Here is a 22,055-nt window from a genome sequence, read left to right on the forward strand (position 1 = left end):
TAATGAGAGCTGGTGTATATACAGTATGTCTTTGTGTGAATGTGTGTGGGTTGATCTTTCTTCAACATGAGAGAGCAGGTATGAGTGAGAGCAAGCGTTTGCATAGTTGTCCTGACAACAGCACTTACTTGACCTGAGCCTCAGCCTGCATGAAGATGAACTCCCACTTCCTGGCAAAAGCCCTCTGTAGCCGCGCTAGATTCTCCTGAATGACAGAGAGACAAGCAGATAGATAGAAAGAAAGAAAGAAAGAAAGAAAGAAAGAAAGAAAGAAAGAAAGAAAGAAAGAAAGAAAGAAAGAAAGAAAGAAAGAAGCTAACTTCTCGTTCATTCATCAAAATGCTTGGTCAGCTCAAATTAATGCAAATTTCCTGGTGGGATATAGTACTCCAGACAGTAAGCTCTGTTGTATGCTGTTGTTTTAGAAAAGTCTTGGGTATTTTGAATCTGAATTAGATATTAGCACGATATTCTATCACTTAAAGCATTTCTTGATTTTTCAAGGATATAAAATTCGAGCTTTATTACAATGTGGACTTTTTCTTTTCAATGTGTCAAATCTGTCATAAGTGTACATTTTTCGAAATTGGAATTTAAACAATCTAAGATGAATAAATAAGATTTCTGTTGGTGTATGATTTGTTGGGATGGGAAAATATTTGGTCAAGATTCAATTATTTTAAGTTTGGGTATCTGAGAGTTCAAATAAAATCGAACTTCTGAGAAAATCCATCCATAAATGCATCCACATTAAGCTTTTAGCAGCGCACATGGCTAAACAACAAATATGTTTTGATATATCATCACCTTGGAATTATAAGGTTCTATCTGCATTCTAAATGATTTTGAGATATTGAGCTTCAAAGTTGTGTTACAATATGTGTGTAACAGTTCTCTTTCATACATTAACATGACAGACCCTAAATGTAAATCATCAAAATTCTCTTAAATTTGCAAGTTGGGGTAAACAAAACAGGGCAAATGCAGATAGAAACTTCTAATTCTAAAAAGTCATGTTCTGTTTGAAATTACAAGTAGAATCATTAATTAAAGCAATATTTTTCAAGAAACACAGTCAGTCTACTTATTAATTTATTTTTTAAAAATTGGTGTAGTAACATGTTGATGCCTGAGAAAGTTACATTTTTGCTTTCTATAACATTTATTTAATGTTGTAGGATACATTTTTTCTTGTTCAAATTAAGCATACAAGGCTGTGCTAAATATTTTGTCCAGTGCAGCTGTTAATTTTATGTAATTAATATGGTAATTTTTATTGAATTTTATGCTTTATGTGAATTATTGAATTATATTTATTGAAGTATATGCCCCATGGAGTATTTGCCCTTCAAGGCTAAATATCAAATTTAAAGACTTTAAAAGAAAACAGACAATGGGCAAATGAGTTTAATTAACACTGAAAAATATTTCACTGACTATAAATACACAAATAAAAATATTCCACATTTAATATATACATTTTTGGTTCCTGTTTCTTTTTAAACAATGTAAAAGTTAACATTTCATCTCAATGTCAAAAAATGCTTCTAAATCATCACATTTACACACATCTTTTTTAAGTTTCAGGTTCCTTTTTAATTTTGTGTGATGCGGCATTATTTAGTTTATTCTGATTTTGTGTTTCTTTCTGGTCAGCGGAGCAGTGCTGCGAAATGACAAAGAAAGCTGATCCTAACTGGTCCTCGTGCATGCATTTGAAATGCTGATTGGCTCAAAGAAAGAACCTTAAGCTTAGAGTTCGATTGTTTTTTTGTTTTTTTTTAAATAAACAGTCTTAAAATGTAAACAACAAAAAACACATAATGTAAATAAGTTGTCATTTAATAAGAATATGTGAATAACTCAATTGTGAAAAAAATGGCAGATAGAACCTTATAATTCTAAAGTGACGATATTTACATTAGGAAATTTACTAAATATCTTCATGGAACATGATATCCACATAAAATACTAATGATTTTTGGCGTAAAGGTCTAGAATTTTGACTCATTCAATGTATTTTTGCCTACTGTCAAAAATATAACTGCAACTTAAGACTTAAGAGTTTCCCTGCCCTAAATTACAGAACTCTGTGTGTCTACAGAACAGGATTAAGCACTAAAACGTACTTAGCTGCAATGTGAACATGGCTAATGTTTCTTTATAAAGTATAGCAGCTATATAGTGACTAATATTTTTGGAAGGCTTCTAAATGCACACCATATTCCCTCTCTGTTGACGCTGACATCATAGCTCAGGATAGGCTTTGCTGTAGGGTAAAGTGAAGTGGGTCACTTCAATCAGTCATTATGCCATGACGCAATTTTCCAATGACTCCAGTTTTTCAATTTTCCAGTCAATTACAGCTCAGTATATTGTTTAAAAAATACATGTGCTATAACTTCATAGTTTATCTAAATGTCCAGACATTTAGAAGTTAATACAGTTAATAGCTTTACAATGTCAATGAGCAAAGACAGCAGCAAACAGATATCATGACATAAGCACCATAGCGTTTATATTCAATCTCCATATGGCTTTCTTGTAATCTCTGTTGATGAAGCTATATGATAGAGGAAAGTATCATTAAAAAACGACACACTTCACTTTTATTCTCAACAACAAAGTCTTAAAATCACTCGTCGAGTTTAAAATAACCCAACATATCAAACCCAAATACTTCCGTTTTCTCTGTCAGATCTCATCGCAGCAGGTCACTTACCGCCTCATAGTCCGCCAGCTCCAGCCGGGTCTTGTTCTGCATGGTCCGCTTGCACAGATAGATGGCTATGACAGGGAGCAGAAAGAGAGAGAGAACCAGACACAGAAAAGAGAAACAGACAAGAGGCCATAAGAGACTTGGCCTTATCAGCCGTCATGTATAATCCTCCCCCTACCCATGCACACATATTCAGCATAAGCCTTTGATTGGATTTTGTACATTCTCTTGCATCTATCATCTCTGCCTGGCCAGTTAACCGACAGTAGGAACTGTGAATGAATCACTATTGACCGTCAGTGAACATCTGCCCACAGTCGACGCTTCTCCTATCCACCTACTGCTCCGCATTCTGCCTGAATGATCAACGGAGCTGCAATAATCTCAGAAAAGCAGACTGTGGGCTGAACACAGGGTGCCCTGTGTCTCTGGGATCTTATGAGTTATATTAGCTCTGTGAACAACATCTACGGTAAAGCTCTGTGCGCTCTTACGTCACTGTTAGTTCGCCCAGCAGGAACCCTCTCTTACCGTAGTCGGTGTTCTCTGGCTCCCAGCAGTTAGAGGGCCAAAAGTACGGAGCCTGGAGGAGAAAGAAAGAAGATATGACTATTTTTGAGTTTGGTGGTGGGTTATCAGACTGCTGAGTTTCAACATAAACTTAACCTAGCCAAGATACGTTAAATTGTGTTTAAATTATAAATTGACATTTCCTTTACAGTAGGGCACGATTTTGGAAAAATCTAACATTGCAATCATTTTGCAATATATATTGCGATATGAATACAATTTCACCAGATGACTTAATATCTCAATTTGGAAAGAATTTAAAATGTTAGATCAATTGGGATGATTCTGCAGTGGAAGTGCATCTCCATAAAATCCAATTCAATTCAATTGATCTTTATTTCTATAGCGCTTTTATAATGTAAATTGTGTCAAAGCAGCTTAACGTGGAAGATTATAGTAAACTAAAACTGTGTCAGTCCAGTTTTCAAAGTTAAAGTTCAGTTTAATTCAGTTAAGTGTGGTTTAAATTTCACTGATGAAAGTCCAGACACTGAAGAGCAAATCCATCGATGCACAGCTTCACAAATTCCAAACCAAGCAAGCCAGTGGCGACAGCAGCGAGGAACAAACTTCACCAATTGAAGAAAGTAAAGGAAAAAAACAATAATAAACAATCTATGAAGTTTTTGGGGTCCCCCGACACATTTTCGTTGTGGTCTGTGCTATTTGCAGTGCATTTCTGTATTTGGATGTGTGGTGAGTATTTTTAACAATCTATATATAAAATCATTTCCGGAGTCTAACAGTATTCAATTACAGTAACTGAATGGTAAAATTATAAATATTTAAATTAAATTAACCGTTGTTAAGGTCACAAATGGTACAATTTCTTATGCCTGAATGCTTTTAAATCATTATACAATCACAGGCATAAAAAACACAAGAAAATGATAAATTATATTACACACATGGTATGATACTATTGCGAATGATCACATTGCGATATCAATGCTGAAACGATATATTGTGCAGCACTTCTTTGCTGTCATCTAACGCTCAATTGAAGTTGATCTTTAAAAATACATTATATTATAACACTCAAGCGTAATCTTGAGCTCAAATGTTAAAATGATTGACCCTTTTTATAATGTATTTAGAATATTTTAAAGATCAACTTCAAGTGAGCATTTTCACACTGTAAATAATAATGTAGCGATGCTACAAATTGACTGATTTTAGCTGTGTGTGTGTTATTTATGTAGAAAATCTCAGAATTACATTTGTATTTAATTAACATAATCACAAAAAGGTGATAATAATCTTTGCATGTATTACAAAAATATTAATTTGTGATATCTACACCTTTTATAAAGCTACACCAATACACCTTTTGTAAAACTGATTTGAAACAATAATTATTGTAAGAAGCATTGTACAAATAAACTTGAATTTAATTGAGTTGATATCAAATTAATACTGTCAGTTTGCATTATTTTATTTGAATGTTTTTTATAAATTATTTTTACATAATTTATGTTTGTATTAAGCATATTGGTTCTTTTAATTTTTTATTTTAATCGCTGAGCATTGTAACCAATCACAAATACATTGCATATATGACTGTTGTGGCCAATCATAGGCAGTTAAATTAGTTAATGTTGGTCAAAACACCACTTTTCGAATGTTTGCTTACAAAGTGTAATTATGGTGTTTTTGTTTTTAATTATAAGTTTTAGTCCTCCAGTACCTGTAGTAAGTCAATATATATGTCATATTTGAAGCAATTTAACTATTTTTTCTTCTCTTCCCCCCTTTTTGTATTTAATCCTAAAATATCTTCAAATACTGTGTTGGAGACTAATATTTATAATAATTCCTTACATTTATATAGCATTTTTTTCTGGACACTCAAAGCGCTTTACACATTTTTGGGGGGAATCTCCTCAACCACTACCAGTGAATAGCATCCACCTGGATAATGCGACGACAGCCATATTGCACCAGACACCACACACCAGCTGATTGATGGAGAGGAGACTGAGTGATGAAGCCAATTATGATATGAGGATGGTTAGGGGGCCATGATGGACAGAGGCCAGTGGGCAAAATTGGCCAGAATGCCGGGGTTAAACCCCAACTCTTTTTCGAAGGACATCCAGAGATTTTTAATGACCACAGACAGTCAGGACCTCGGTTTAACAACTCTTCCAAAAGACAGTGCTCACTGAGCAGTATAGAGTCACCATCACTATACAGGAGCATTAGGACCCACACAGACCAGGTTGAGCGGCCTCTGCTGGTTTCACTAACACCACTTCCGGCAACAACCTAGGTTTCCCATGTGGTGTCCCATTCAGGGACTGACTGTGCGCAGCCCAGCTTAGCTTCAGTGGGTGACCATGTGAGAGATGCAGAGAGCTAGCTGCTGGCTAAATACAGTAGAGGAGTCTTTAGATCAAAAAGTTCGAAAATTAGTAATCTAGAATATACTGCATTAGTAATGCGGTCTAATGTAATCTAGAATATACTGCATCTAGATATTTAGATAAAGATTACTCAAGGATTTCACCTCACTTGCATATTTTAAATCAGATATTTTAAGTATTTCTCCATACAAGCCAAAATTACAGCTGAATTGATGATTCTGTTCTATGCTGCTATTGTGTGAAGATCTTCATGTTATAAAAGCCATTAACAACATTTCTCACAAGTGATCTCTGTCACTTTTGTGGAGCCAGTCTAGTAGACTACAGGCGGCACAAAGCAAATGATGGAGCATTGAGATCATTATCGTCAGGCAATGAGCTGATGAGCAACACTCCAGAGAAACCCTAATTCCCTCCTGAGTAATTAATGAATGCACAAAAGGAACTCAGATTCGTTCAATGCTTTATTGATACTGTATCACGCTTATTGGAAAGATGTATCATCATTAGCTGACAATTCAGCTTTTCTCGAAAACTCCAGATAATTCACAGTTGGTTTGCAGGTTGATATTGAGAATATATTAATTTATAACATGATATTGCAATACCCCATTTGTGTGTTGATACTTAAGTATTACACCTACATCAACATTCTTTTGTGTTTTGGCAGTGCTAAATTTTTGTGGAGGACTAAACTCGCTTTGGTTACCAGATTTATATGATTAAAAATATGATAGAAACTTTCTAAATTTACAATAAACTTTTATATTTCATTAATTAATTCATACAATGTTAACACACCAATATTTTGAAGTATTAATATCTACATTTTACCTTAGTAATACACAGGCAAAAAGACCAACAAAATCAAGTGGTGATGAGGAAGTCACATGTTGAGCCAAACATCATCCACAAGCACAGAAACGTACTAATACTTTATGTTGAAGGTGTTCAGTGTCATTGACACAACTACTAAACACCACACATGACACTAAAGTAATGCAATAAACATTATCCATCAACATGAAATGGTACATAAAACTCTAATGTACTACTAACTACTAAACACCACACATGACACTAAAGTAATGCAATAAACATTATCCATCAACATGAAATGGTACATAAAACTCTAATGTACTACTAACTACTAAACACCACACATGACACTAAAGTAATGCAATAAACATTATTCATCAACATGAGATGGTACATAAAATTCTAATGTACATAACGCATGAGGAAAAAACAAAAAAAGGCCAAAGTGATGTTAAATAAAAACCATAAAAAATTCAGTTTCATGCAGATAATTCTAGGAAAGTCAATTTATGGTCATTCACCGTATATAGTAAGGTAACACTGTTTATCGGGTAACAGATTTTTACTGTAACATTTTTATTACAGTTAAAACTCAGTCATTTTTACAGCGCATGGTAATTGGTTAAAAAATGTATGTGTAAGTGAATTCCTCTGAGTGAAAACACTTCTGTCGACCGAGCTGCTGCCCTTGAGATGAATAGGAATGCAGAGACATCTTTTTCCAGGTATTTTGGCTAAAGAGACTGATGATTTTGAGATGAGATGAGATGAGTTTCTCACAGATTTACGCAGCAGTCAAAAGACTGTAGTGTTTCTCCACTGAAACATCTGTTATGTGAGCTAAAGAGACTCAAAGAAAGATGTGCCCTTGGCCATCGCTAATCATCTAAATCACTGAAAAAATGAAGCATTAGCTTTTACCAGATAAAGATCTACCTAATTTATGAAGTACATAATGAGATAATATATTATTTAACATCTTAGATGTTAGAAGTACAACAGCAGACAGAAAACAAAACAGACCAGACCTCAGGGCCTAAAGTTAACACATGCAAGAAAAAAAATTGCAGAGTTCAATTAATATTTTAAAAGAATGCCTCAGAATTAATTAGTTTAACGTGATTAACCATTCAAATACCACATGTGCCAAATATCTATTGAAGGTATTATGAGAGGAACATAACATAACATAACAAAATAAAATATAACATAACATAACATAACATAACATAACATAATATAATATAATATAATATAATATAATATAATATAATATAATATAATATAATATAATATAATATAATACATAAATATGTATATAAGTATGGGCAACTTGTATTGTGGAAAATATCTGTCCAAGTTTGAATTAAGACAGGTTATTACTATTATTCTTAATTAAATAAAATGAATAATAATAAGATAATTTCATAAAGCAATTATTATATCAATTGCAGTTACAAGTGGTTATCTTATCCAGTGCCTGCAGATCACTACTAAACACAGTTCACTAAAGAACTACAAATCCGCCAGTATATGGACTACAAGTTCCAGTCATGCACCGCTCATGCGCCTGTTTCTCTTTCCATTGATTTCACACACTGGCTGGGAGCTGCTCGTGAACTGATTACATGGACTATATACATCATACCTGCCAACATTCGGATCTTAAAATCCCAGAGAATTTATCCGGGGTTGCGCACGAAGTGAAGTGGGGGGACGGGAGGGTTTGAACCAAAAAGCTGAGGAGCGAGGGGGTGTGGGGATTCCGGGAGTTTTCTGGGAGACAGAACAATACGGGAGGCGGACGGGAGATGGGTCTGAAATTCAGGAGACTCCCGGGAAAACGGAAGTGTTGGCAGGTATGATATACACAGCACACACGCACACCTCTTTGCTGAGTCTTGTTACGGTTATTGTGTACATTACGATGCGTTTCCTTTGCCTTGCTTTACCATGTTTTGACCCTCACTTTGTTTGTTTGTTTGTTTGTTTGTTTTTACGTGTCTGCTGCCTGCCTGTCGACCATCTGCCTTTTTATTGACCATAACTCTGTATTGCCCGTATACATCTGTTTGTTCCTGTGTTGACTATTGCCTGCCTGACCATTCAACTCATAAACCCTGCATTTGAATCTGCACTTCCCTTGTTAGCGTCCTTTTCACATTATAGTGATTTTGTGTTTTTCTTCCATTAAAAAAAAAAAAAAAAAAGCTGTTTCATGGTTCATGGAGAGTAAAAGATTATGGCAATACATTATTTAAGTAACTATATATACATAACAAAGTGCATGCATGCTATATAGATATCATATATTTGCGTTTAAATGCTTTAAAGTTAAACTGACCACAAACCTTTGGAAAATGGTGTATATATCTTAAGTTAAATGCATGTAATGTACTGGCTGACCTATGGCGTCTATAGTGAAGAGCTTAATAAGGCAGCTGCACTGATCAAACACAATTCTATTTGTTCAGTAGGTGTAAAGGTCAGTGGAGCTTCTTCACAGTGTGTCTTCAGTGTTTTGCACAGCAGATTCAGCATCTCACCGTGTTAAAGTGAAACAGGATCACGTCCTGGAAACAACAGCTGCTGGGATACAATCCACGTGACTGTTATTTATTTGATGGTACTGTAAATGGATAAGCTCACCTGAAAGCGGTAAAACGTCCCATCATCCTTGAGCGTGAGAACATGATCAGAGATGGGGAAGATGTAGCCTTGAGCGGCGATCAGGCTGCCGATGTGTATGGCCTCCGCTATCAATACAAGAATTTATTCTCAATAAAATGCATTTAAAAAGTGCTAAAATCAGTCAAAGAGATTCATATCTACCAGGATCTTCCATGTTGAGGTTCTTCATCATCCACTGAACAATGTCCGAACCTAAAATTAAAAAGAGTTTATTTAGTTTAGTTTATTTTTGCAAAGCGATAAAAAACACAATAAAACAAAACAAAATATATTGTGTTTATTATATACATTGTGTTTATTTAATTAATTACAGTAAATGACTAATCTACTAAACTATCCGCTTGTTAAATGTGATGCCACACGAATCAGCTTCCGGGTCTAACTGCTGAATAAGGGAGACTCAAATGGTAAAAATAAACATTTACAAAGCGATGTACTACTTTCGAAGATCACGATCGCTATATATATATATCCATGCCTAATATCCGATGGCCAGAAACTGATACATTTTTTTAATAAATTGTTGAAATATTGGTGTCTGTGATGCAGCAAGTCCAGAGACTGTGGTGTACACCATGATTTGAAATAAAATTCACTTTAATGTGTTATATGACTAAAAAGTGGTCATAAACGAATATTTTTGCAATTCAAACGAGAAGCGACTTGTATCTGTAAACAGTATTCCATCTGTCACGACTTAACAAGCGCATTTACCATATATGGTAAAATGCAGTAAAAAACAATTCTCTTTATTTTCACATAATGTTCATAAGAAATACACTCAAACGCAAAAATTATATGCACAGAACAAAACCATCCTTACATTGTACATAAACCGCAATGTTAATAATATTAATAATAATAATAATAATAATAATAATAATAATAATAATAATAATAATAATAATAATATTAATAATGATAATAATAAAAACAATAGTAATAAAAACAATAGTAATAATAACAACATCAATAAAAACAACAACAACAACAACAACAATAATAATAATAATAATAATAATAATAAAACATTTGATTTTTACATGTAAATTGCATTCACTTCTCAAAGCCTTGATTAAACTCGTCAATGTGCACCAATACACGTTACGGTTTAACATTCAATGGGTGTCAGATCAGTCAAGCTGAATCTACATTAGCACCACCTCAATCATGTACAACATCAGCGCTTTAGTTCCAGATCAGCTATTAGTTATCCGGATGTGGGCCTGCGGGCATCCATTTAGAGCTGCTCGATGTAGTAATTGTGTTTAGCAATGTGAGCAGATCGAGCCATATCTTCAGGTTTATTCTCTTTGAGGGCGTTTAAGGACAAATATCTGCTCTACCAGCATTCATTATCATATACTAAAGGAAGCTGAGAAACTAAATGTGGAGACCACAGGGGCATGTGGATCCAGACTGTTACCGAATTAAAAATAAACCCTACCCTCTGATCTAGCACTGCCACGGTAAATACTAAATAAGCATAACTGTGTACATATTTTATTGGCACTGACAGTGTTGTAAAAATGTGAAGAACATTTTAAAACCATCATTAATTTTAAAAAGCAAACTGCTATTTTTAATGGTGCACTCAGTAACTTTTCCCTCATTATAAAGTTTTACTTCAGCACAGATTATGAACTCTTTGAAATACACTTTCGTTAAAATCATGTACATTCACATCAGATGAAGATTATTCTGAAACTATTATCAAATAATCTGCTTGTACAATAAATGAATCATAAAACCACAAAAAGTTGAGAAAAAGAAACTAATGTTTAATAAGGAAGACAAGAAAAATCTAAATTATTAGTCAAAATTGAAGTCAAAATTATTAGCCCTCCTGAGAATTTATTTTTCAAATATTTACCAAAGCAAGGGCGTAGGTTTGCTCTTGACATTGGTGGGGATGGGTGAATCAAACAGCCCATATGCTGCTATTAACTATTGAACTGCTATTAAAATATAATATTAATTAATCCTCTCTTCATACAATTAAATGTTCAATTAAATGATCAGGCCTGTAGCCAAGGGGTGTTCGGTTGGTTCAAAAGACCAAAAGTTGGATTATTATTATTATTATGTTTGAATTATTTTCTTATTATTTAAATGGCCGAATTCTGAATGAAGAAAGTTAAATGTACTGGCCAGTTTGTTATTTGCCTATAGGCTTGTTTTAATTAAAAACAAGTTGTAACAGATTTATATAAAAAAAAAAAACATTATGATAGATGATAATAAATTTGTATTTTAAAAATAAGTATCTTTTCATATTTCTTTATTCTAAATTTTCATTATTTTTATAAAACTCTAATATAAAACTTACAGTTTAAATGCACATTTGTAAATAAACACTTAAAATAGTAAAATAGTATGCAAAATCCAAAAAGATAATTCAGTAAAAATCAGTTCTTAAAATGTCACAAAAATGCAATATTTATACCTAATAATTAAATAGAAAATCAAGCGAATAACTGCAAAAAGGGACATGCTACTCTGAGAGAATAGGGATCATATCATTTTACATTTAGCTGTTTATTCTGAAGTTAGTTTTCAGAGCATATTATTCACCGACTACATCTGTGTAGCTGAGAAAACACAAGCATTAATGGCATTATCATGATGGACTCATTCAGTAACTTGAGTCCACCAATGTTGAGTCCACCGCCATCCTCACTTGTGTGTGTCACACACCTCACACATCTTCTTGCACAGGAAATTCCCCTGTGCGGCTTTGGCGCTGTTACATTTAAACGCAGCCTCTCACATGACAACAGGGAAAGGCAAAGCCAATCACAATGTTTATGTGTGTTTGTGTGTGACTTGCCTAGTTATCCTAACTTGCCTAATTAAGCGTTTATATTGCACTTTAAGCTGAAAACTAGTATCTTGAAAAATATAATATTAAAAATATTATCATCATGACAAAGATAAAATAAATCAGTTATTAGCAACTAGTTATTAAAATTATTATGTTTACAAATGTGTTAAAAAATACCTTTCTATTAAACAGAAACTGAGGGAAAAATATACAGGAGGCTAATAATTCAGGAGGGCTAATAATTCTGACTTCATCTGTATATAGAGAGACAGACAGAAGACTATCTCTGCTAGTTTACCTGTAACCACATTAGGAATCTTGGTGAGGAAGCTCTTGACGGTTCTGACAGGCACTCCTTCAGCCTCATCTTGGAGGTGTGTGATGATGTCCTCGATCTACACAAACAGAAGAGAGAGTCTGTCTAGTTCATTCAGCTGACTCACATCTCATCCTGCACCTACAGTCAGTCTGCTTCAGTTTATTTCAGCACCCATATTGACAGGATACAGAATTAACACAGCCCACAAAAGCAAGAGCAGCACAGCAGAAGCAGAGCTGCAGAAGAGTTTCTACACCAAGTCTATTTTTGCTCCGTGCAATGTGGTGAATTCAGCTGAAATAAAAACACAATGCTTTGCTATATAAGTAGCATTTTATGATAGCTCACTACAGATAAATAATGTATACATTACTGTCAAAGGTTTAGAATAATTAAATTATTAATAACACTTGTTGAACTATCACAAAAAAATCTAAAAATAACAATCTAAAAAATAATACTGTAGGTGGCAATGTGCTCATTAAGCAATGTAGAGATATTTTTAAATATTACTGCAGGGTTTCAGCAGGTTTCATCAAGTTACATTTAATATTTTTCAAGACCTTTTTAAGACCAAAATGAATGAAAGTTCAGACATAAACAGTGCTAAATGCTAAGGATTTTGTTCCAATGGCCTGGTTGAGTCAGCGGAAAAGTCTTTTACTTGCCCTATCAAAAAAGATATTTCTTAGCCACATTTGAAATAATGTGTCAAAACAAACAAAATAAAAAAAAATTATAATAAACAAAATATAAATAAATTTACATGGACATGGGAAAATTAAGACCCATTTAAAATGACCTACAAGACATTCTTTCAGTGAATTTAAGACTTTTAAGGCCTAAAATGTTTTATTTTAAATCGAAGACATTTTAACATTTTTAAGACTATTTTTGTGGACACCCTGTACTGTATTTTTGATCAAATATATGCCAATTTGGTGGGCATGAAAAAAACTTCTTTCAAAAACAGTTTAATAAGTGAATTTGTTTTAAATAATTAGCAGAAATACTTAAGGTAATAAACCAATGTAATACAATATTTTTTTTCTTGAAAGCTGCCAGTCAGTTATTTTAGTCCACCACTAGGCTGATCTAGTATTTTGCAGATTTTTTCCAGCCATCTGTAGTATCACATTCTAACCAAACTGTCAGTCATAACAGGTGTAAACACATACACCTACATCTACTGCTCACATTAATACTCGCATCAAAATGTTTTAGTCCACATATTGGGCCTTAAAATTTTTCAAAATGAGGAAAAATGGATGGAATCACTGACCATTAAAAAAAAAAAAAAACGTTGCATCATGTGGACACAGAAACTCAAGCATCTTCAAAAGAAGCTGTCAAAATAAGTTTAGTTTAACTTGAGAAAAAATGTGATAAAAATATATTACACTTTACAAATAAAATCAAGCAGCTTCAACTAATTATTATAAGTTACTAAGTCTGCCTTTTTTGCTACATCGACTCAACTTATCTCTTCAAAATTTAATAATTATTTGTTTATTGGGTCAAACTTGACTCCAACTTTTAAAATATCATTAGATTGGCTGGATTTGTGTTTATTAGCGATTCCTAATGTTAAGTGAATTTGAAAGCCTAATGTTCTCAAATAATGTTTTACAAACATTTACACACTATATTTTTACATTTTTTTATCTTTATATTTTAAGCTTGGGAAAAAAGAGTTGTCGCACCTGGCCGACGCATGATCTAAAAGGGGTTTTCTTAGTCTCTTAATGAGTAATAGGTGGGTTTTGGGCATAATGTGCATTAAATCATTTAGAGTCTCATCTCATATTCCCTTTAAAAGCTAGTTGCAGTCATGCCATAGTCCATTCGCTTTAGACATGGTGAATTTGTAAACGGAAAATCTGAACACACCAGTTAGGAAACTCATCTGCTTGTGCATGAACTTAAAGTGTGAATAGACCATCTACCGAATGAGCTGGATTCCACTAAAGCCCCTTGAGATGAAGGCATGAGATAACATTTTTATATTTATATACACAATAATAATCATAATCGCCTTAAGTTTTTATATTTAAAGATATTTCTGAGCTGCTGCACATCCCTTTGTGTGCAATAAGCACATGTATTTGGGTTTTGGACTTGCCAATAGTTGTATATCACCAATGCACTTTTTAAATAACAAAAATTACAGCCCAGGTTTTATTTGGTCATTGTCTATTAATTTCAGTTACCTCAAAATAGCAACACATCACTAATAAACCTTAAACATACCTCCATTTTAGACCAGCATGCCCAGGGTTCTCTCAAATGAGCTCAAATTCATTGTCTATTTAAACAATGAAGCACAAGACGTGAATACAATAACTAGCAAAAAAAAACAAACATTTGCCTCACACCTGGCACCACATTGTGACAGATGTATGATAGGGCTCTTAATATTATGCATCTCCTTTACCCCAAGCAAGAATATTAGTTCTATATAGAATATTAATTGGCATTTTACAGTCTAGGGCCCTACATGTATCTATTTATATTCCCAAATCTTGCAGAGCCCCTGTACTGGTCTTTTCACTTGTGATGGGAACATCTGTTGTCATTCCTCTCTGGCTATGCTGGCATCTGAGCATCAGCAGAGGCCTTTGCAATATACAAGCTCGCACCTACGGTCTATAAATAATCCCTACACAGATGAAAACAGCTCGTGGTTTTGCAGGAGAGAGCCAGTGTAATGAGATTAGGTAACGTTCTCTGCTTTGGAGATTGCATGTTGTCATTACAGCTCTGTGGCACTTTTTTCGCACGTGTCGTGTAGGAGGCAAGATCTCAGCTGCTTCTGAGACATTTAATACATATAGTCGCTACATATAAACAATCAAAGTCTTCCCTCGACCCTTCCCTGCGTGCCCACACAACATGACACTGACAAAATAAAGCAAGGCCACTTCACTTCAAGTACACAGACATACATCATCAGCCACATCGAACAAAACATACAGCTGAATCCACCCTAATTATCCAAAAAAAAAAACCTCTAGTCATCCCATCTATTACCACGTGACGCTAATTTCCCCTCTCTACCCATGAAAGCACTTCACTCTATTTAATGCTCTCTATCTAGTGCCTAAAATGTGAGTCTATGGCGCAAACTATTGTAAATGGGTCGATGAGTGTTGGCCAGTGTCCCACAAGAGACACTGACTGTAGACATAAAGAAGTCCACCTCTAAACCCAGCGGCGACAGAGGAAGCAAAGCAATACAGATAAAATTCTACACAGTGTTTGGAAGACAAAATGACATCTGTTCTACAACCTTAAAACTTCCTGTTATACAATATTTGAAGGTGTAAAAGGTAAAAAAAAAATTAATTAAACAGACAAGGGGCATATTATAGACAGATAAAGAGAGACAGATAAAGGTGCCCTACAAGAAAATCTGGGTATACCAAGGCATAGTAAAATAATAAAAGATCAGTATATGGATATGGACATACCATGAGCCTCAGCCACCACTTTTTCCTCATTCTTATATAAATTCCATAAGTATAAAACCCTGGTGGACAACAGGCCAATCAGAGGACAAAATAAACTGTGACGTAACTCAAGGGCCATGCCCTCCACATTTGTATGCATGCCTACTTTAGGTCATTCATCCAGACCTGACAAACAGCTGATGTCATCAAGAAAACACGACTCATATGCATCATAAAAAAGCTCTGAAATCATTAATATGCACGCCTCAGGCTCCGTTTGATAAGCGAAACGTTTTCTAGTGATACAACAGTGATAATTTTCATCCCTTAGTTATTTTAAGCACATATTTCACTTACTATGTATATGGAACTTTATTTTGAAACACGAGCACTAAATTGTTGACTGTGCATTACTGGGCAATGACAACAGCACGAAACATGCCTCAGGGCGCAAAATGCAAGATTTACAGATTACACATTTATTCATCTCCACTTCGACGAGGCATAAGGTATGTTTAGTTTCATCTTTTGTTAATTTATGGTGTTTATTGATGCGTACATTTCAAACACATGAAGACTGCTGAGTTATGTCAAATCACTCAGCTCAACTGTTCATGCAGAGGTTGATATTAATTCCTGGCCGTGTTTTCCTTGACTGTAGCTATAAAATGCAAAGCAATACATCTCTATCTCCCTCTTTTGTCAAGTTTAATTATTTTTTAGCCTTTATCCACAACAGATCTGGTTAGCAAAATAGCATAACATTATTCTGATTCTGTTTTTATTTGTCCGTGTTCAGCGTACATCATGCTGTGTGTGTGTGTGTGTGCGGAGCTCATTAATATTCCTGACATGAAGCATATATGGTCAATCAAGGACCTTCTGATTCTCTGGGTATTTTATGGAGTAACAGATGAGCTTATAAAACCATTTCTGGAGATTTTTTTTTACTTACCGAAGCCATATGCCTACTATGTAGATATCAGAGAACAATTTAAGTTATTAAACTCATGCAATATATGGCACCTTTAAATAACAATAATAAATTAAATTAATCATTTTTTTAAAAATTGCTTTTAGTTGAAAATGGTGTCATCTAGCATGCTAAGCAGCACAATTTCCTAAGTTTCTTAAACATCAAATCAGCATATAAGAACGATTTATGAAGGATTTTGTGATACCAAAGATCCCTTTTAGTCGTCTAACATTTAGCTTAAAAGGATTCTGCTATGATTCATTAACTATGGTGGAAACCAGTGTAACCATTAACTTTGGTTTGGGACAAGTCAAGGGTAATTAACTAAGGGCATATTTTTTTTCCCATCCCTTTTACAAAACAGCCATTTTCTAAATTTGCTACTCAAATCACCTTTATTCCTTAAAATAGGATAAGTGTTCTATTACAAAAGCCAGCAGCATAATCTATAAGGAAAAGAGCCTGACTGTCAGTAAATTCGCTGCAGTCATCACGGTGAAGTCATGTATCCTCCCCTTAATGAGAGTGAACGCCATTAAATGAACTTAACGAATGTCATGCCTTATCTCTCGGAGAGACTCTTCAGCCGCCTCCTGCTGGCTTGTCACTCTATTTCAGTACAATCAGCCGCACTCACTAGAGAGCTCTTTTTAGGATGGGTCCTCATGTTGGCACCATCCCAGAGAGCACTTACATATGTCATAATCTGTCAAAACACTGTGCCGACTTCTTATTAGGTTATCAGAGTCCCGTCCCCCTCAGAGGACACCGCAGCGTGTGCTAAATGTAGCAATTAGCGCTCTTGCTTCTTCAAGGAAAGCTGTTGAAGAAGCCTCCGCTTCCAGTAAACATTTTCCAGAGGCAAATGACAAGCCCTGGCACAGCACTTCACAACTTCACAAGAACGAAAACAAATATTTGGAAGGTGTTGTTGTAGGTGATATTAATATAACGATGATGGAAATACAGACTTTTTGTATAGCAGAACTGGCAGAGCATAGCATTAGCAACAAACATTAGAGAATCAAAGAATCCTAAAAACAGTCCACAAAAACATTAAGCAACCGCTTTCAAAATGGACATTATTAAACGTGGATTGAGCACAAAATTAGCAAATAAAATGATTTCTGAAGCACCTTTTGGCACCAGTAATGGCTGCTGAAAATTCAGCTTTGTCATCACAGAGATAAGCTACAGTTCAGATAAGCTACAGTAATATTTTTAGAAATAAAATAGCAAATAAAATTCTAATGATCAGATTTATTTCATCAAGTAAGCCCAGTATTTACTGAGCAAAGGCAACTTCTTTTAAAAACATAAAAAACGTACTCAGTCTTACTGTATTTTGCCCAAAATGCATTTTCTTATTGCATTCTTAATAACTGATATGCAAAATAAATGTTATAAAAACATTCCCTTTAGCCATTTCATTTACAACATATCTATGGCATATACTTGAAATAAATTTTGATGGACTCAAAGCACGTTTTGGATAAACGTGCCTGACAAACTAAAAAAAGGGAAATTTGTTTTTAACGCCAGCACGTGTCCTTTCATTGGTAAAGTGCTTGAGGTTCTCTGGGGAATTCAGTGAAGTATTTTAAGTGAAGCAGTCCTGTTATAAAGTCTTTGTGAAGAAATATCTCGACAATTCCACCGCAGAAAGGACATTTAAAAGAGGAGCTCCTGACAGGAACTATCAAGTGAGGATCAAGCAACACTCACTTGTCACTTTTCTAATGGAAAAATGGGCACCAAAAGGGCAAAATTATTTGATTGGCGAGCGCTCACTCTGCATTGCCTTGAGCTTGCTGCAAGTGTCAATCACTTCTTACAGCATTTTCAAAAAACAAGATTAATAGGAGAAGCACAATATATTGAGATAAACAGTTAAACATTTGCAAAGGAATTTTCACAGGTGAATTGGGTAAGCTAAAAAATTGATGGGTTGCAGCTGGAAGGGCATCCGCTGCATAAAACATATGCTGGATAAGCTGTTGGTTCATTCCACTGTGGCGACCCCTGATTAATAAATGGACTAAGTCGAAAAAAAATTAATGAATGGATGAATGAATGTTGCTTCAGGTGCTTTAATTGCACTTTCAGTTGACAAATCCACTAGAGGGCACGGTCTACTTTTCTGAAATACGTTACTTGGAGTACATTGTGAGTTTTAGATACACATCCTTCTTTACATGTTAACGAGCAGATGGGGCTTGATGTACAGATCACCTAGTGACTAACTGACATAAACCCTTCCCTAAAGCCAACCAATAGTCTTTCAAAAGCAAATGTAAAAGCAAAGTGCATGTGACCACATAGTTTTACCTTCATTGTACATTGCTTTTATCTTTTTAAAAATGTGCTTCCATAGCAACACGGTGGCATATTTGGTAGCATGACCACCTCACAGCAAGAAGGTTGCTGGTTCAAGCCCCGGCTGGGTCAGTTGGCATTTCTGTGTGGAGATTGCATGTTTTCCCCTTATTAGTGTGGGTTTTTTCCGGGTGCTCTGGTTTCCCCCACAGTCCAAAGACGTGCGCTATAGGTGAATTGAATAAGTTAAATTGGCCGTAGTGTATGTTTCCCAGTACTGGGTTGCAGCATTAAAAGGCATCCGCTGTGTAAAACATATGCTGGATAAGTTGGCGGTTCATTCCGCTGTGGCGACCCCTGATGACTAAAGGGACTAAGCCGAAGGATAATGAATGAAATGTGCTTCCCCAAACTCAAACACCACCATACAAAATGAGCTACTGAACAAAATGACCATGACAGAAAATATAAAGATAAACAGGTTAGACAAACATATTCTATTGCAAATAGAGATTGTTAAGTTGTTTTGTGGTATTTATTTGGTCTTGCGCAAAAACCTGACCAACAATTATCCTTTATTTGTTGATATCTCCCTGTAAATATCATTATTGTGAAAAGAAACAAAAGTTGTTGGTGTCATACTACCCTGTAGCAATTCATTTTACCTAGAAACTGCAGTGATACATATGTTTAGATACAATTTTGCAGTTGCACAAAAATGGGTCACTTTTTTTTATGTTGCATCTACATGCCAATTAATTCTCATTAGATTATAAGTAGACTGTTAGGTTGGGGTTAGGGTTAGTGTAAGTTGACATGTACTTGCAAAGTTTTTTTAGTTAAATGTCTGTAGAAGGAGCAGTATCAGCAGATATTAGGCAGACAGTATACTAATACTCAAATGAACCATCAAAATAAAGTGTTACCCAAAAGTGTAGGCTGAAATATGCATTTCCAATGAGCCAATAGTGACATACACATAAATTAATTGCAAATAACTTGCCTTCCATGCATAATGCCGTATTATTTTTCCATTTTGAATGAAAAATAGAACAAATTATGAACACAACAACACTATTTACTTGAATTAAGATTATACAAACACACCAAATTAGCCACTAATTCACCAAACCATAAAATATAGTCAGAAATTGCCACAAAATTGCATTTATGTGATCATTTTACCAACAGAAACCTATACATTACATTGATTTACATCCTAACATGCAGATGACTACATGAAACTGACTTGTCTCTGTGTCTCGGAGGGATTTGAATGAGAGGCAGCCGCAGATGTGGGTGGCTACATATCAGATTCACTCATAAGAGCCCCTTCTCAATCAAGCCCATCTTTCAAACTTGATTACAGCAGCCTGTCAATGGCACTCTTGCTGAGGAGAAAAGAGAAAAACAAGGACAGATTTCCACCTCTGCTGGAGCCACTTAAGAGGCAAGGTCATTTCTGAAGCCAACTGCATTGTAGCAAAGCATCTTCTAGCGCACTTGCTGGCCAGGTAAACCCATGAAATTAAAACACACTACTTTGGAGATGCATCAAGCTCGGGCTCTGTGGTAAACCAGCGTGGGTTAGTCGGTGAGACAGGTTAGTGTTGCCATAGATAACAGCATGGGAAGCGCTCCTGATGATAATACCTTTGCAGCATATCCTGCTCACTCCCCGCAGGAGATATGTGAACAATCGATGCTGTTGATTTTCCACAGCCAGGTCCTGATGAATGACACTCAAGCATGTCTACCCAAGGCGCATACTGACGTGACACGCATTTCTTATTCTCAGAGGCGGCGTTATGACAGCTTCAAACCCCACGGCGAGATAATAATGCGCTGTGAAATGTGGTCAGAGGATGCACAGAAAGAAGTTAATTGGAAAACACTTTATGCAGGAAGAAAAGTTAACTTTTGCCAATTAACATTTAATACTGTGAATCATGTCATATTAACACTAACTAAGTCTTAAAAAAAAAAAAAAAAAACAGAAGAACATAATTAGAAGAGACAGATAACTTGATTTTGAGGGATTTAAATTTCTAAAATTACAGTATTTAGCTCTAGTCATTTTTCACAGTCTGATATTTTTTTTCCAGGAGAAAGTCTTATTTGTTTTATTTCGGCTAGAATAAGGGGAAGTTTTCATTTTTTTAAAAATATATTTTAAAGTCAAGATTTTTACCCCCTTTATGCTTTATATTTTTTTCAATAGTCTACAGAACAAACCATCAATATACAATAACTTGCCTAACTACCCTAACCTGCCTAGTTAACCAATTTAAGCCTTTAAATGTCACATTAAGCTATATAGAAGTGTCTTGAAAAATATCTAGTAAAATATTATTTATAATATTATTTATATTATTTTATTTATCATGGCAAAGATAAAATAAATCACTTATTAGAAATGAGTTATTAAAACTATTATGTTTAGAAATGTGTTGAGAAAATCTTCTCTCCTTTAAACAGAAATGAACCACCAACTTATCCAGCACATGTTTTACGCAGCGGATGTCCTTCCAGCTGCAACCCATCTCTGGGAAACATCCATACACAGTCATTCGCACTCATACACTACAGACAATTTAGCATACCCAATTCACCTGTATCACATGTCTTTGGACTGTGGGGAAACCGAAGCACCCGGAGGAAACCCACGCGAACACAGGGAGACCATGCAAACTCCACACCGAAATGGCAACTGACCCAGCCAAGGCTCGAACCAGCAACCTTCTTGCTGTAAGGCGAATGTCTTAGGGCGGATGTATACATGACATGATATACGTCGTGACAAACTGGGGTACTAGACGCAAATAAGGAGCAAGGACTGGTGAGAGTGTTATAGAATGTAATAACGCTCGCCAAACGTAAAGAAAAAAAACCTCCGCATTCCACAGTGTGTGTGTGTGTGCGTGTATGTGCGTGTTTTGTGTGTGGTCCTTTACTGGCAGCCGCCTGTGTCTTGGATCTTGTCGGAAAATATGGCGAAAAGTGCTA

At 35.1% G+C, this 22,055-nt stretch overlaps 1 protein-coding gene across 1 annotated transcript in view; it reads right to left on the reverse strand.

Annotated features, from left to right (window-relative positions):
- The window catches only part of rgs6 (regulator of G protein signaling 6), a 116,789-nt gene that overhangs the window by 18,163 nt on the left and 76,571 nt on the right, over positions 1–22,055 (reverse strand). Inside the window, exons 3-8 of the mRNA XM_056481021.1 lie at positions 12,288–12,384; positions 9,307–9,357; positions 9,124–9,230; positions 3,251–3,302; positions 2,723–2,787; positions 129–205 (exon numbers count right to left, since the gene is read on the reverse strand). Coding sequence (XP_056336996.1) covers positions 129–205; positions 2,723–2,787; positions 3,251–3,302; positions 9,124–9,230; positions 9,307–9,357; positions 12,288–12,384 — 449 coding nt within the window. The remainder of the gene's footprint in view (positions 1–128; positions 206–2,722; positions 2,788–3,250; positions 3,303–9,123; positions 9,231–9,306; positions 9,358–12,287; positions 12,385–22,055) is intronic.

The sequence above is a fragment of the Danio aesculapii genome, chromosome 20, assembly GCF_903798145.1.
Source record: "Danio aesculapii chromosome 20, fDanAes4.1, whole genome shotgun sequence".
NCBI classification, from domain to species: domain Eukaryota; kingdom Metazoa; phylum Chordata; class Actinopteri; order Cypriniformes; family Danionidae; genus Danio; species Danio aesculapii.